The 18517-nt window shown below is 36.9% G+C and overlaps 1 protein-coding gene across 1 annotated transcript in view; it reads right to left on the bottom strand.

The window, feature by feature from the left end:
• Positions 1-18517, bottom strand: part of RELN (reelin) — a 534724-nt gene that overhangs the window by 369832 nt on the left and 146375 nt on the right. The window contains exon 3 of the mRNA XM_008065395.1: positions 6285-6420. Within this exon, the coding sequence (XP_008063586.1) occupies positions 6285-6420 (136 nt within the window). The remainder of the gene's footprint in view (positions 1-6284; positions 6421-18517) is intronic.

Genomic DNA, 18517 nt, shown 5'->3' with positions numbered 1-18517 from the left:
ATGTATAACTTAGGAAGTAAAATAACATTTGTATATATCAACTGTTGGCATCCTTATGTACAGGTATGAATGTACTCCCAATAAATACACCCATGGATAAGTCTTCAATCTTATTTCAAATGTTTAAGTAACAAGGCAAATACATCTGTGATGTTTTCTTCTGATGGATGGAAATAAATGAGCAGCCACACTATCTTTTCTGAAGAATTCTCCAGACAGACTAGAATGGCTCTCATCAAAAATTAAAGGCATCTGAAATACACTCAAGCAGCACTTCAAATCTCGGCATCTGTATTATTTTAAGTCTGTCATGTGTTCAGAAATTGCTAGTATCTTCAATTTTTAAGGTGATTTTTTTTTCTCTTTTTGTTTGGTGTACTTTAAGAAAACAATCCTTCTAGGAGATACTTCCTTTAACATATGAAATGTTCAAATATGGCCCTCCTATATTCCCCTTTGCCGACCTGAGTTCATTCTTTGCTGATTCTCAGTATTTTAAATAGAATATTGCTTGATTCATTCTATTTTTAGTTTTGAGAAAATTCACATAAGATTAAATCATCACTGATACAGGCACAAATCTGATTTTCTTTTATGTTCAATTTTTATCCTAATATATGGCAAAACTTTTTTCCAGGCAGTTAAACTTAAATCTAATTAATTTTTCTTGTAACATTCCCTATATAAAGTTATCTTGTATTGATAGGATACAATCAATATCCATATATCATATATATCAAGATTTACATTATACACATCATATATCTCAAGATCTATGTATCACACATACAAGATCATACATATAAAAACTTATATCATACATATCAAGATCAAACCCATGTTAGACATATTAGTACAAGATGTTCTTCACATTTCAAAATTTTAAAGTGGGGTTTCTCAATATTTAAATGAATTAGATAATATTACTATATCCATATATAGCTAGATTCCAAAATATAGCTAGGAAACGCATATTAGCCACTAATAAAGTTAGAGATTTTGATACCACACTGTAAATTCTATTTAATTTTCACTGTATCAATATAGTATTTTACCACAATAAAATAAACAAGGGATCGCTTTAGAGGCAACTGTAGGGAAGTGGCAAAAATCATCTGCTTTGACACCAGACTGCCTTTGAGGCCAGGCTGTGTCACTCTTTAGGTGAGCTACTTCAGGCAAGTTATTTAACATCTCCGTCCTTCAATTTCCTCATCTGTAAACTGAGATAATAATAGTATCTATTTTATAGAATCACTGTGAGAGTTAAATGGATTAAAGGAGGTAAACTATTTAGAACAGTTGCTGGTACATTGTAAACTTTCAAAAATATGATTAATGTTGTAATTGTTATTTTACAACCCCCTTTCCCTTGTAGTTTCTCACAAACTTTTCAGGTTAGATGGTTTAGAGTCTTCCTTCTTCCCCTCCCTTCCTCCTTCTCTTTCTTCCTCCTCCCCCCCTCCTTAATTCCTACATTTTCTTCTTCCCTCCTCCTCTTCCTCCTTCTTCTTTCCCTCCACCCCCTTGGGATTTAGGGCTAAGGGATTTATATGCAAGAAGTTTGGATAATTAAGTGCCTCTTTTAACTTGAGGCTTACTAGTCACTAATAATCGAATATAAAAATAAAGACAAACTATATGACCATAAGATCTGGATACTAAGAAAATCTCGAAGTAAGATTTTCACTTAAAATGTAAATGTTATCAACAGGAGTCATAAAAGTAATGACAAAGTAATATTAGTCCATTTTCTACGTTTGTGTCAGTATATGTCAGCACTTTATCCTCAAGACATCCTCTCCTCTATGTCTCTCACTTGATTATTTTTAACAAGAAAAGCAGTAAACAGGCATCCCAAATGACTATGTGGCTGTGGTTTACCAATAAAACATGGTTTATTCAGACAGCATGCCACTTACTCGTCACTTGGGAAAGGGACATACAGTGAATATTACATAATCATCTTGAATTTCAGTTCAAATGTTCCATAGTTCTTGCTATGGGACTTTTTTTTAAAGCACTTTAAATAGGTAACTGGGTTTTAAAATCACAGAGTTTGCATCATATGTTGGCTGTACTAAAATAAGATTACAGAATAGAATGTAGTGTCAATTCAATTGCCAGCTTTAGAAAGACCATATAAATGGTAAATGATAAGTGTTAGTTGCTGGATTTCTTCAAATACAAACTATCAATTGTAAGACACTAAGAAATAAGGTAAATGCTGCTAATTATAATTATAGGATACAATCAATGTAAAATGCAGCCCTATTTCAGAGATCTAAAAACATTTAAAAAACTGTATCTTAGAATCAATTAAGCACAATACGATTATTAGCTATTAAGAAATATTTATTGGAAGCCTTCTATTGTCTATAGTCCAGTGTTAGAAACTATTGGGTACAGGGCAGGTGGGGTGTTTAAACAAAAAAGGAAACTATTAGGTATATAAAAATACTACACATAGTCCCTGACCTTCAGAAAATTAAAATCCAGTTATAAAAAGTATGTTGAAAATTAAATAACAATATAACTAGTGATATAAAAAATTTATACATAATGTATCACAAAAGCAAACGAGCATGGATGAAGTTTAGTTCCTAAGAGATAATCTTTCCTACCTTAAAAAGTGAAAGCTTTAATTTTTGAGGTTAACCAGGAAAAAAGGAATCATGTTATATTTATCTTCAAATGCCGTAAGTTTTTATGTTGTTTTTGTTCCATATTTAAAATTAACATTGAATAATAGAAATCTCCTTTAAGCATTGCTGGATAATTTTACTAATTACAGATTCTAACTCTGCCTAATACATTGTAGACATTACAGTAAGGAATAAAGATTAAAAAATTATAAGGGTTTAGTTCAGAAATTATCAAATGAATTGCTTCCATGGTCCATGTTCAATCTTTACCTTTCCTGTACTTTTTCACAAAATGATTAGGAAAAGAAATCAACAAAACAAACTTTTCTAAAAAGGAAGCAGCTACTCTATGTAACATTCACCATTATTATGGCTTACAATAAAGAGACTTAAACATTTGTCAGGAACGCTAAAAAGTGCAAACTGTATGATCAAAATTTTATTGGGAAATATGGGTGAGGGTATATAAACTTCTTTGTAGTCAGAAAAATTTACTTCTTATCAAATTTTATTTTTCTGACCAACTGCTAAGACAACACTGTTTGATTTTTAAGTTTTAAAATACCTACATTATTTCTCAGAAGAAAACAGAGTTTTATATCCCCTAAACAGTGAGACCATAAGCCATCAAACATTATTCTTAAACAAGTTCAACTAAAAACCTATATCTATTTGGCAGTAGGCAGTTCTACATTGCTGACATATATTTATTTTGTGTTTTATCTTTCAAGCAATTCTTGCTTTAAATTAAGAAGTTATGTATGGAAAGAACTTAAATTATTCTTGGAAGTGCCAATGTGAATAAAAGAAAGCTTGCTAAATGAGTCAGAGATCATTAGTAAAGTAAAGGAAATGACAACATTGAACAACATATATGGGGTGTTTTGCTGGATATCTTTGTATGGGACACTGTTGCAACTATGGGGGAATCAAAGCGAAATAAGAATGTGTTCCTATCCAATCCAATCTAATAGAAAAGGCAAGACGTTAACTCAAATTAGTATATATAAAATATAACCATCACTGTAACAGTTTTAAGCAAAATGTGACAATACACATCACTTATTGTCGACGCCTTGGCAAGTTTCATAAAAGAACTGGCATTTGAAACAGGTCTTGAAGAATAGGTCAGATTTTTAACAACTAGAGTTAAGAGAAAAAAAATTTCCAGGCCAAAGGAAAAGCATGGAGAAGTCAAGGAATATTTAAGGAACTGTGAGAACTGCTGCCAGGTTGTGCTCCATCGGAGGAACATGCTACAGGAGATAAGAGAGACGATAATAAACAGCAACATTGGGAAGAGTCTTCAAAGTCATCCCAAAGGTCTGGTCTTCAGAAGGGAGTTGCAGGCTTAGCAAAATTTTCAGTGATCAAGGTTCTGCCTTCAGAAGATTAACTGGACCACAATATGTAGGAAGAATAGGAAACAAAGGCTGGAGGGAAGCAGCCCATTAGGAAGCTATTGCAATCATCTTATCAAAAGGCACTGGGAGAAAAAGGTGCAGATATTTAAAAAAAAAAAAAAAAACCTGAAGGAGAAAATGACGGGATAAAAACGTCAACCAGTCATGTGGGGTGAATCTGACATTAGCAGCCGGGGTAACCCAAAGGATAGACAGAAAAGGTACATAATCAGTGATGTGGGAGCTACAGAAACCCCTGACACTGAACTGTATGTTATCAAGGAGAAAGGAAAGGAAATGTAGTGGTAAATTTTAGAGTAGATAGGTTTTTAAGGGATTTTGCTCTCTGAGCAGGAGGTTGGAATTAAAAACCATTCAGGATGCCTTACAGCTCTATTTTGTTTGATTGCCCATAGAACAGATGATTCTGGGCTGCCTTTGAGTTTATACCGTTGCCTTACTCATCCATTCATCAAAATTTAGTGAATACTTACTGTGTGCCAGGGACAGTTCTAGGCAGTTGGGGCAAATCAGTGAACAAAACAGAAAAAAAATTGTGTGTCTTTAAAGAGCTTGCATTTTAGTGGGAAGAGACAAATGCTTAACAATGTATATAATTTTCAAAGGATAACATGTGTTAGAAGCAAAAAAAAAAATGCTGTAGAATTCTTTTTTTTTTTTTTTAAAGGAACTGAATAAAGATGAAGAGTGGTGACTTGAGGGTAGGGGTATAGTCTGTATTAAGAGTTGTCACAAGTCACAAGAGATGGCAAAAGCCTTGCAACTATATTGCTGTGTGTATTTGATGATGCTGTTGAGATCATTGCTCACAACATTCCCCAGTTTGCTCTTAATGAAAGCACCTGAGAGAGTCCTTAGGTTTCTATAGAGTGCCTGGCTTCTGGCCACTATGAATCTCCTACACAATCACATTTTTCTCCTAGTACTAATGACCAGAAAACTCAAAGCTAAATTTGTGGTTTTCTTCGAAAAAGTGGATGGGGCCTTATAGTATGTTTGTACCTGTTTTTATCTTATTTTTTAAATTAGAAAATGAGTAAAAGAACTACTACATATACAACAAAGAATTTAGCTATTATCCTGAAAGCCAGTTTTCCAAAACCTAGTAATTTAAGTATTATTTCCACAACATGTATTATCATATCCAAGGTCTACCTTTGTATATTTTGCCTGTATGCCTCTTGTACTATTGTTTACTTAATATATTTTTCTAAGACACCTTACTTTTAAATACATGGTTGCATTTAAAAGAAGCTTGATGTCACTGTGTTTATAATTAGAAAACCACTGTCACTTGCAATAAATTCAAGGTCATCATTAAAATAAACGTGATGAACCAAAAAAAATTTATTTTCCAATTGCCCTAATTTTAATTATTCTTATCTCTTTTTAATTGACAAATAATAATTGTATATCTTTATGGGCTACAATGTGTTGTTTTGATATATGTTTACAATGTGGAATGATTAAATCAAACAAACTAACATATCCATCACCTCACATATGTATTAAATTTTGTGATGAGAATGTTTACAATCTATTTTTCAGCAATTTTGGAATATGCAATACATCATTATTATATAGTCACCATGCTGGGAAAGAGCTCTAAAATTTATTTTTCCTAACTGAAACTTGGTACTCTTTCCCTCCCAATTCACTTATTTTTTATCTTGCGCATTTTTGTCAACTAAAATCTAATTTAGAACTGTTTTATTTATTTATTTTGAGTTAGAATATAACTCGATTGCCCAGGCTGGAGTGTAATAGCACAATCACAGCTCACCACAGTCTCAGCCTTCTGGGCTAAGGTTCCTTCTGCCACAGTCTCCTGAGTAGCTAATTCTACAGGAGTGCATCAGCACATCCTTGCTAACTTTTTGATTTTTGTAAAGATGAGGTCTTACTATGTTGCCCAGGCTGGTCTCGAATTCCAGGGTTCAAGCAATCCTCCTGCCTCAGCCTCTCAAAGTGCTGGGTTACAGGCATGAGACACCATGCCTATCCCTAATTCGGAATTTTGGCAGTAGAAATAAATATGCAAAAATAAACTGCCGAAGTTATTTTTTAAAAAGTCATAAACTCTTTTACCAAAATTAGTGGCTTTAATTAAGATTGAACCTGTCGAGATTATACATTTAAATACCCTATATGTAACCTTGTGAGAGGTTATAAGTATTTATTTTCTGAACGTGTCATAGACACTTTGGGTACTTACATGAAATTCACACAGCCTGTGCCTGCAGGTGGAGCAATCCAGACGAAGCTGAGGTTGGTTGTGGGCAGGTGACTTACGTGAGAAGCCACCACACTGCACATAAACTGGTTACCAAACTGGTGATCAGACATGATCCCTGAGAGACAGAAAGGAAGGGAAGTTGTTATATAGACAACAAAACAAAGTCCTTCCTATCGTGAAATCTGTTTCCTTTACATTAAGATTCACTATGCTATTTAGCTTCCCCATAAATTATGTAATTTTTCACTTTTTATTGCTAGAGGAAAAGTAATCATTTAAAACATTATTGTTAATGAGTGACCTACTGAAATCACTGCTACAGTATTTGCTTTGCTTTGATTTTGTAGACTGATTTTTTTGCCCATCACCAAAGACCAACAGGACTAACCTGTAGATGAACAAAGTTAGATTTATCAGAACTGTCTGCAACAAGGAAGACCAAATGCCATGGGGAACTGGACAGCATCTCAGTAAGACAGTGTTAGAAGGGACTTGTTAAAATTTTTAGGCTTGTGTTAGGTTATTTCAGAGAGTAGGATGGTCAGGTTTACCAGGGAATTTCTCAATTTTAGTTCTGAAAGCCCTGCATTCTGGGAAACACCCAGTCCTCTTGGGGAGGTTTCAAGGAAATGTGGTTTTGCTTTTTATCTAGGAACCTTGAGGAATGAAGTGAGAATGAATCTGTGATTGGTAAAAAAGCAACAGTAGTCATGTTTGCATAGACAGGGGGATGTTAGTCATTTGTGTGGTTTGCATCGTATTCTTGCTTTTGTCTATGTTCAGCATGTTATGGAGTAGTCTTGTTTTTGCCTCAAAACATCCCAGTCATAGAGTGGCCTTGTTTACTGCAGATATTCTTTGAAATAGCTTATGTTCAACATGGGAACACCACAACCTAGCTGGGTCAGCTCCCAACTGAGCTGTCAGGGAGTGCTTTTTTATTTTTTAATAAGGTGATTCTCTTAGGTTTACCTTAGATATAAAATATCAATAAGTAACTCAATGATAAGAAAACAAACAACTCAATTTTATTTTATTTTTATTTTAAAGATGTGGAGTACAATTCAGGGTTAGGCATGCAAATGTTCATTACGCATGTAACCTTGTTGATGAGGTGTGCCCCCATCCTCCCCTGGCAGTTTCCCGCTATGGCCAATCCTAACAACTCGACTTAAAGAAGGGCAAATAACCTAAACAGACACCTCATTCAAAAAAGATATACAGATGGAAAATAGACATATGAAAAATGTTCAGCATCATATGTCATTAGGAAATTGTAAATTAAAACAACAATAAGATACCACTACACATCTATCCAAATAGCCAAAATCCAGAACATTGACAGCACCAAATACTAATGAGGATGTGCAGCAATAGGAACTCTCATTCACTGATGGTGGGAATGCAAAATGGCACAGTCTCTTTGGAAGACAGTTGAACAGTTTTTTTGTTTATTCTGTTTTGTTTTACAAGACTAAACATATTCATAAACCGTGTAATCTAGCAATTGCACTCGTTGCTATATGCTCAAAGAAATTGAGAACGTATGTCTACACAAAAAATCTGTAAACAGATATTTATAAAAGTTTTATTCACAGTTGCCAAAATTTGGGAGAAACCAAGATACCCTTATTAGGTGAATTAATGAATTAACTGTAGTACGTCTAGACAATAAAATATTATTCAGCACTAAAAATAAATTAACTATAAAACAGTGAAAAAACAAGAAAGAAACTTAAAAATGCATGCTACCAAGTGAAAGAAACCAATCTGAAAAGGCTGAAGATTGTATTATTCCAACTATATGGCATTTGGAAAATGACAAAACTATGGAGACAATAAAAAGATCAGGAGTTTCCAGGGATTAGGGAGGGAGAAGGAATGAATAGACCGAGCACAGAGGATTCTCAAGAGAATGAAACTACTTTGGATGATCCTACAGTGGTGGATATGTGTTAGTAATTATTTGTCCAAACTCATAAAATGTACAGGACCAAGAGTGAACTCTAATGCTAACCATGGACTTTTAGTGATAATGATGTGCAAAAGTAGGTTCATTGATGATTGTAACAAATGTATCACTGTGAAGCAGCAAGCAGGATGTTGCAAGTAGGAAAAGCTTTTTTGTGTTGGGGAATGGGGGGTTGGGGGTACGAGGGGTGGGGTGGGAGGTGGAGGGGGTGGGGGAATGGACTGGGTGGGTTTTATAAGAACGTTGTGTGGTTTTCACTCAGTTTGGCTATGAACCTAAAGCTTCTCCCCAAAAAGTTTATTAATTAAAACATTAATTAAAAATTTCCAGGAGTAGAAAATTAAATTTAAAACTTCTCTCATTTACTGACTTTGTGACCTTGGAAAAATGACTTACTCTTTTTAAGATCCAGTTTTCTTATTGTGAAATGGAAGTACCGTGACCCCTATATCTTACATTTGTGAGAATTAAATGATCCATTACATATGACAGCATTTAGTACAGTATCTAGAAGCAGTGACTCTCAATTAATTTTGGTCTTCTTCCTGCCTATGACTTTTCATGACCATAGGCAGTAATTTTTCTAAAATATAATTCTGTTCATACTCTTTCCCCACAAAATGATCAATGACCCCATATTGTCTATAGTTGTACTGCAAGATATGGTAGCTGCCAGCTGCAGTGATTGTTTAAATTTAAATTAATTAAAATTAGATACAAATTAAAAATTCAATTCATCAATTGCATTAGCCACATTTCACGTACTCAATAGTACATGTGGCTCATGGCTGCCATACTGAACAGCACAGAACATAACATTTATTTCCATCATCACAGAAAGTTCTATTGGATGACCACTGGCCTATACAATAAAATTAAGACCCCTTAGATTTTTCTCTCATCTCTTTCTCCAACCTCAGTTTCAACACTTCCTCCTTTCATGTCCTGCCCAACCCCCTATACTTTGCACACCAAAAATACCAAATGAACTTTCCTCTACCTTTGTACAAGCTGTACCCTCTACCTAAAATGCTCTCTCCCCAACTGCTCTCAACCACTTGACAGATCTCAGCCACCTGATACTAAAATGTAGCTCATTTTCTGTGTTCTCAAGCCTCTCTTGTCTACCTCCAAGCAAACCCAGACAGTTCCTTCTGTAGGTTCCCACTAAACTTTTTACTTAACTCCAATATTGGTCTTAGCCCAAGGCATTTATAATGTTCGGTTTCTTAATTTTCTCTGTATCTTTAGCTTCTTAAAAGCACAAATCAGGTCTACTAATCTATAGTCCTCTAACTCCTAGCACAGTATGCATAATTAAATATTTATTTTTGTTATATCTTGGTCTTTGGTCTCATGCTTAACAAGGTCTTCTTGACCCCCAAGATTTAAAAAAAAAAAAACCTATATGTTCTATTTTATTTTTACATTGACATGTTTAATGCTTCTAAATTTTATTTTGTTGTATGACACAAGGTAAGAAATGTTCTTTTTGCTAAATGGCCTAGGTTCTCATCACTCTTTCCCTGGGATGTCATGATTGCTCCTCATGGGTTTCTCTGTCCCCCATCTCACTTCCTTGTTCTACCAAAATGAGTTATCTGAAGGGTATATATGATCATGTCAGTCTCTTGCTAAATATTCTTAAACGACTCCCTGTCAGACTCCAGAGATATACAAACTCTTTAGCATCAGTAATAAAGTTCAGCACAATCTGACCCCCTACTGCTCTCCCTGCATTCCTTTGCCATCCTTTGTGAATGAGTGATGTAGATGTTCTCAAATACTGGTGTTTAAGCCACCCTCACATCTTTAAACATACACTCTTCTCTAAACACAATAGGCCCCAGACTTTTGCTCTATTCCTTCATCTCTGCTGGCCTAACTCCCAAGTAATCTTCAAGGCAAGACTCCATGTAGCATCTGTTTAACACCAGACAAGACATTGAGAGAAGTCACTTACTGGGCTAGGCCTCATGATACAAAGACACATAGGAGATGGCCTGACCCTTAAAAATCTCCCTCCCCACTCACTGCCCTTGCCCCATGTTTGGAAAGGTGTCCTCCCTCCATGTCATTATACCAGTTCACCCATTCCTTCCATCATCGCACTTGGCCATTTCGCCAAGCAGTCTATGAGGGACTCTGTGTTTAATCTTTATATCCCAAGCACCTGTCACAATACCAGATACTCACAAAATGTTTTTTGAATAAATACAAGAATAACTTTAAAAATAAAAGACATCAGAAATTATAACACATGTTGCATTAACTAGTGAAATAAAATCTTCTACAACAGAAAGTTGCTCAGAATGGGTCATAAAAAAGCAAGTCTGTATGTTGACATTTCCAAACGATGCTCTTTTTAAAAAATTCAAGACTTCATATTTTTTAAGCTGCATCTCGAGACAAAATTCCTACTCAGTGAATTGTGACCACAGAAGCCACAAGGTTAGGGAGGATAAGGGACTCCCAGGAAAATCACAGAGTGCTGAAGGAGACTCAATAGCCATGACTCATGAATTGCTACTTCCCTCTGGTCAGGCATAAAGCAAAGATCCAGTGTGTGGAAAATGACAAGTCTGCAGGAGTTTGTCTGGCTAAAAAGGAGAACAAAGTTCTAACCACAGTCCTGTAGGAGGGGAAACAAGTCATAAAAAATAAAGTTTCAGTGTTAAAGAGCCGTGGTAATAGAATTCATGGTCAAAAGTTTCCCCATCTCTCAAAACTACTCTTAGAAAGTGAGTCAATGTCTACACCACATATTATTTGACAGAATTTTATAAGCAGATACCTTATGCCCTATTTGGGGTGAATATGCCATAGAACAACATTCTTGCAATCTGACAGTCTAGCATAGTAGTTCTTCAACATGGCTGCACAGTGGCACCACAATAAGAGATTTAATAAATACTGGTACCCAGAGATTCTGAATTAACTGGTCTGGCATAGAACCTGGATGTTTTGGCTTACTAATGATAGCCATCCTTACCAGAGTTACATGGTATCCCCATTGTAGTTTTGATTTGCATTTCTACAATGATTAGTGAGGTTGAGCACTTTTTCATGTGTGTGTTGGCTGCTCGTATGCCATCTTTTGAGATGTGTCTGTTCCTGTCTTTTGACCACATTTTAATGGAGGAGTTTTTTTTTTTTTCCACTTCATTTGAGTTCCTTATAGATCCTGGATGTTAGGCATTTGTCATATGCATAATTTGCCATTTTTACTTCCCATTCTGAGTCTCTTTGCCCTCTTGATTGTATCTTTTGCTGTGCAAAAGCTTTTCAGTTTGATGAGGTCCCATTTGTCTATCTTAGCATTCACTTTTGGGGACTTGGTCAATAGTTAGTTGCTTATTCCAGTGTACATAAGGGTATTTCCTACATTTTCTTCCAGGATTCTTAGAGTTCGAGGTTTTTCATTTAGGTCCTTGATCAATTTTGAGCTTATTTTTGTATGTGGTGATAGGTAGGGATCCAGTTTCATTCTTCTGCATGTGGTCAGTCAGTTTTTTCAGCCTCATTTGTTAAATATGATCTCCTTTCGCCAGTGACTGTTATTGGTCACTTTGTCCAAGACAAGTTGGTTGAGAGAACATGTTTTTGCTTCCAGAATCTCTGTCCTATTCCATTGGTCTATGTGCCTCTGCCTGTACCAATACCTGACTGTTTTGGTTACCACTATAGCCTTGTAGTAAAGTTTAAAGTCTGGAAGTGTGATACCTTCTGCTTTGTTCCTTTTGCTGAGGATTGTTTTGGGTATTCGTGCTCTTATATGTTTTCATATGAATTTCTATATTGTCCTTTCCAGGTCTGAAAAAAATTATGTTGGTAATTTGATGAGTATTGCTTTGAATCTATAAATTGCCTTCAGTAGGATAGACAACTTGACAATATTGATTCTTCCAATCTATGAGCATAGAATGTTTTTCCATCTGTTTGTGTCATCCTTGATTTATTTGGGTAGCATTTTGTAGTTCTCATTGTAAAAGTCTCTCACTTCTCTGGCTAGGTAGATGACAGTTATTTCATTTTCTGTGTGGCTATTATGAATGGGATTGTACTTTGTTCTCTGTCCACTAGTTGCTAATATATAGAAATGCAACTGTCTTTTGCACATTGGTTTTGTAACCTGAGACTCTGAAGTCATTCATCAGTGTAAGAAGGCTTCTGACAGACTCCCTAGAATTTTTCAAGATATAGGATCAAATCATCCTCAAAGAAGGATAGCTTAACTTCCTGATTTCCTATTTGGATAACCCTGATTTCCTTCTCTTGCCACATTGCTCTGGCTAGGACTTCCAACACTATGTTAAAGAGGAGTGAGTGGGCATCCTTGCCTTGTTCCTGTTTTTAGGGAGAGTGCTTCCAATTTTTGTCCATTGAGCAATACATTGGCTGTAAGCATATCATAGGTGGTTCTTGCTATTTTGAAGAATGTTCCTTCTATGCCTAGGTGTTCAAGAGCTTTTATCAAGAAGTGATGCTGTAATTTTTTTTTCTGTGTTCAACACCTTTTTAAGCATCTCCTGAAGGGCTGGTCTGGAGGTGGTATATTCTCTTAGGAATTGGATGTCCAGGAAAGATTTTAATTCTCTGACATTGATGAAGCTTAGCTTGGCAGAGTAGGAAATTCTTGATTGGAATTGCTTATCTTTAAGAACGTTAAAGATTGAACTCCAGTCCCTTCTGGCTTATAGTGTTTTTGCAGATAAGTCCAGAGTGATTCTTATGAGTCTTCCCCAGTAGGTAGTCTTTTTCTCTCTTGCTGTCTTTAAGATTTTTTTCTTTCATCTTTACTTTGTGAGAGCAGATTACTATGTGTCTTGGGGTTGGTCTTCTCATGTGATACCTTGTAGGGGTTTGGAATCTCTCACACTTAAATGGTCACCTTTCTAGCGAGATGTGGGGAGTTTTCTTGGATCACCTCATGGAATGTTCCATGGTGTTCTCAGTTTCTCTTTCTGCCTCAGAGATACCAATCAGGCATAGATTTGACTTTTGACATCGTCCCAAATCTCTTGAAAGCTTTGCTACTTCTTTTTAAATTTTTTTTCTGTTTAAAAAAACTGGGTTAACTCCATATTTTGATCTTCAAGCTCTGAGATTCTTTCTTCTGCTTGGTTCATCCTGTTTCCTATGTTTGTTACTTTGTTTTTTACTTTCAGAATGGAGTTCTTCACTTCTATTATTTCAGAATAGGCTTTTTCTGAAATTGACCAGCTCTGCTTTTACTTCCTGTACCACTTCAGTGAGTTTCATTTATAGTTTTTCTTGGTTCTCTCTGTTTATTTTAGCCACCCAATCTCTGATTTCTGTGACTGCCATCTAGGGCAGGTCATTGGTTGGAGGGTCCATGGTTTGTGCTCTGACAGTTGCTTTTTTGGGTGCTGTCTCTTTAGTACTCTAAGGGTTAGCTTTTTTTGTTAATTTTTCCTCATTTGTGACAGGCCTCTCTTTCTTCTCTGTAATGCCTTTGTGTTTTGTTGCTCTGAAGCTGGTCACTGACCCTCGGTTCTAGGGCCTTTTCTGTGGTCCAATATAGGTCACTCAGTGAGAGAGGGAGGGGCATTCACTTCTGCTCCTGGCTCCATCTTGTGGAAGGTTTCTCAACTGTAGCAGCCTCTGCTGCTAGTACGCTGCAGAGAGTGGGTTGGAGAATGTCCCCCATCCCATCTATTGTCTGTGGTTTGTAGCTCAGAAGCCTTCCCAGTGAGAAAACCTTCAGGTGTCTCTCATGTCACTCCCTTCCATTCATGTCTACACACTGCTCTTGAAAAAGAGCAATTTCCCTGCCACAAGGGGGAGGGAGGATCTGCCCAGTAGGCACACAGGTCTTGGAGGCGATTCTTCCTGATTTGACTGGGAAGATGGGTCAGTGGCCCATGAGGTTCAGTCTGCAGGTGGGTTTTCCCTGCCTGGGAGTAAGCCACCTGGCTCCACTGGTGAAGCCGCACTCAATGCTGCTGACCGAGCACAAGTTTTTGCTTTTGTTTTTCTGTTCCACGTGGGGTCTAGTTGCCTGCTACTGTGTCCTGAGCAGGACTCCTCCCCATGGGACTGATAATGGTTGTTGGTCCCATGCAGGAGAAGCCCTGGTCAGGGCACAGCACATGGTTGGGAGGGAGTGAATGGACCCAAAGCATCTTAGATACGCTCATCCACTCTTGTTCACCAGGCAACACTTCAGTTTTTTGTAAGCCTGGTGCATGGAGGTGGATGGGGCATCTGGATTCCCATGTTTGCCATCATTTCCTGGTCTCTATGTATTCAAAGAGAACTTAGCTGGGTGAAGGGTGCTTCACCCTCCAAAAGTGTTTGAGGTATCTCTGTCTATTGGCAGCTTGGGCCTTACTCTCTGCCTTGCTTGGCATGAGCAGTGCCAGTCTGCTGATCCATGGTGGTCATCTTGGATCTCTCCTGATATTGAGATTTTTTAAAGCCCACCAAAAATTTTGAATATGTAGCCAAGAACTTGCATTAAAAATGTGTCTTAGCATTTCTCAAAGGAAGACATCCAAGCAGCCAAAAAAAAAGCAAAAAGAAAAAATGTTCAGTTTTACTAATCATCAGAGAAATGAAAATTAAAACTACAATGAGATACCACCTAACACCAGTAAGAATAGCTATCATAAAAAAGTAAAACAAACAAACCAAAAAAACAGGTATTGGTGAGGCTGTGGAGAAAAGGAAACACTTCTACACTGTTCATGGCAATGTCAGCTAGTCAACCTTTGTGGAAAGCAGTGTGGAATTTTCTCAAAGAATTAAAAATTGAGCTACTACATGATCTAGCAATCCCATTTCTAGGAATTTAACCAGAGGAACATAAATCATTCTACTCAAAAGACACCTGTATATATCTGTTCACTGCAGCACTATTCACAATAGCAAAAACATGGAACCAATCCAGTTGTCCATCAAAAGTGGACTGAATAAAGAAAATATGGTACATATACACAATGGAATACCATGAAGCCATAAAGAACAAAAATCATGTCCTTTGCAGCAACATGGATGCAACTGGAGACTTTTATTTATTTATTTATTTTTTGAGTTGGAGTCTCACTCTGTCACCCAGACTGGAGTGCAGTGGCCACTCCCAGCCACCGCAGCCTCGACCTGCTGGGCTCCGGCGATCCTTCCGCCTCAGCCTTCCAAGTAGCTGGAATTATAGGCACGCACTACTACGCCCGGCTAATTTTTGATTTATTGTAGAGATGAGGTCTCATCAAGTTGCCCAGGTGGGTCTTGAACCCGCAGACTCAGGCAATCCACTCACCTCGGCCTCCCAAAGTGCTGGGATTACAGGCTGAGCCACCGAGCCCGGCCCGGAGACTATTATTTTAAGTGAACTATCACAGAAACAAAAAAATGAATACCACATGTTCTCATTCATAAGCAGTCTGTAAACATTGAGAACACAAGCACAAAAGCAGGAACAACTGATGCTGGGCACTACTAGCAGGGGAAGGGAGGGGGGAGGGACAAGGGGTACACAATCACCCACTGGGTACCATGTCTACTACCAGGGGGAGAGAGGGCTTGCTAGAAGCTCGAACCTCACCTGCATTCAATTTACTTATGTAGCAAATCCTCTCATGTACCCCACAACTCTAAAATAAAAATAAATATGTCTCAGTAAAGTGCTGTACAGAATTCAGGGCTTAGAATAATACCATTCATATCATTACTATATCAATATACAATTTGAAGCTATCCAACAATGTCTTACATAATGGTCTTAGTAGTAATGCAAAATATTCTATTCTCTTACCCGCTACTCCTAAAACCATCCCAAATATGTACTTCCTGGACCCGTTTAAGTACTTTCTTTTTTTTGAGTTGGAGTCTCACTCTGTTGCCCAGACTGGAGTGCAGTGGCCACTCCCGGCCACCGCAGCCTCGACCTGCTGGGCTCCGGCGATCCTTCCGCCTCAGCCTTCCGAGTAGCCCGAATTACAGGTGCGCTACCACGCCCGGCTAATTTTTTGATTTATTGTAGGGATGAGGTCTTGCCTGCCCAGGTGGGTCTGGAACCCGCGGGCTCAGGCAATCCACTCACCTCAGCCTCCCAAAGGCACGGGATTACAGGCTGAGCCACCAAGCCGGGCCATTTAAGTACTTTCAAACACTATGAGTGTACAGTAGTCTTTGCTTTTTTATTTTTTAACACAGGGCACTGGTATATAATTGGCAAGTTATACTGCTACCACGTTGTAATTGGCAATTTCCTTGAGAACATCTAAAAGTTGGCCAGAGATGCAGTTATTAGAAATCTATTTGTCTAAATATCAAGTAACAGAAAAAAGAAACCCAGTATTTATGAAATGTCTATTTTGCATCAAACATTATGTTAGGCCATATGGAGGTATATAAAAGAAATATAGAATGTAGTACTTGCCCTGAAATGACTTGAGCTGGGAAGAGAAAACTGAAATAAACTAACATTCTAAAAAAAGCAGCTAGAAAATAACTAAGTGTGAACTGAGTGGTATTCATTAAAAAATATACCATAGGAATGAAAAGTGATTATTATGAACAGTTATAATAATGACAACTAGTGCTTATTCAGCACTTACTATGACCTGATACTTTTCTAAGTGCTTTATGAATATTAACTTATTTAATGCCCTTAATAACCCAGTGAGGTAGGAGTTCACTGTTCTCCATTTTTCTGATTATGACATTGAGAAAGTGGAGATTAAAGAACTTGCTCATGGTCATACAGTAAGTGAGCAGAGTAGCCTGTATTCAAACTAGTGCCTTTGCTACGTAGTCATAAATAGCTCTATTGAAGAATGTGGCTGGAACCAAGTCTTAAAGAAAAAGCTAAGATTTCCCATATCTGTTTTTATTTACATGAAGCAGCAGGGTCCAGCCAGAGATGGTCCTGTCAACTCTGCCACACACTGCTGTAAGATCTTTGTCAGGGTGCCATCTCTCAAACTTCATTCTGACATCTATAAAATGCTAGTCCATGGTCACTAAGACTCCTTTCACCTGCACAGTTCTTTGAGTATGGTTTAAATAAATAGAAGAAAGATGAGAATACATTACACAAAAGCAGACACAATGAACAGGAGTGCATATTTACAATGAGAACTAGGAGAATGACAGCAGTCAGAATCAGCTTCCAGTGTTCTATGAAACATAATCTATTGCATCCACTATGGTGATCATTTGTGTCATAAAAGACGTATACTATGTAATTAATATAAGTGAGTTTAAAAACCTTTCAGTTATCCTTGGGATAACTGAAATTTGAATTTGATAATGAATTTAAATTTACACTGTTGCTTTCCTTGCAGCATGCTGGATAATAGGATATATATTGAGTTTTTAATATTACTTGGAAAAGGAAAAACAGGATCTATCATAAAAGAATTTAATTACACAGTCTTTCTCAAGGAGATATGTACATTTAAATGTGCAGTATAGTTACAATAAATATTTTATTTTCATTGCTGTGATTGTGTGTAAAACTGCCATATAAAAAATTTTCATATGGAATTTCTTCCCCAGAGAAAGAGGCTATACTTTTCCAAGAGAACTGGGCTAAAAGAGAAAGGTTGATACTTAAATATGGTTCTTCTGACATAACTTTGGGCAAAGAAAGCAAAGTTGATCCTTTAAACTCTGAAGTTTTACAAAATTGATAAGTTTTGATTTTAGCAAAACTTTTAAGCATCCATGATATAAAAAATGCTTGCTTCTGAATAGGTGTACATACACCCAAAACACAGAATATCCGTAATCTTGCTATAGCTTCTATACCAATAATTAATACAATGCTGTAAAGTCACAATTCCTCTGACAAAGTATGGATGTTTTAAATTCGCTTTCATACAAACCATTGGGTATCTAGTTTACAAATATCCAATATTTGTCTTCTTTAGCAAAGTTGTGGTTGAAGGATAGGAACCAAAAGCAGAGCTTCCTTTATCCACATTATACTTCAGCAAGATTCAACTTACAATGCCTTTAACTATTCTAAAGTTACCTCCACGATCCCTTTTAAGACAGTGACACACATTTCTGTGCCTTCCGGGATGTCATTTTCTTTGACAAGTCTTCAGTTATTTTAAGTTTGTGACTAAACCTTGTGTGAACCCCATTTCCCCCCAGGAATATTTCTATGCTTTTAATGTGCACACTCTGGGTCGGAACGGTAACTAGAAGTTCTATGGTCTCCCATCTCTAAAATAAAATGTACATAGTCTCATAAAAATGCAGGCTG

Source organism: Carlito syrichta, unplaced genomic scaffold (genome assembly GCF_000164805.1).
Source record: "Carlito syrichta isolate Samal-C Ts95f unplaced genomic scaffold, Tarsius_syrichta-2.0.1 Scaffold308277, whole genome shotgun sequence".
NCBI lineage: Eukaryota > Metazoa > Chordata > Mammalia > Primates > Tarsiidae > Carlito > Carlito syrichta.
The sequence above is the reverse complement of the archived record's forward strand: the minus strand, read 5'-3'. Positions and strand labels throughout refer to the sequence as shown.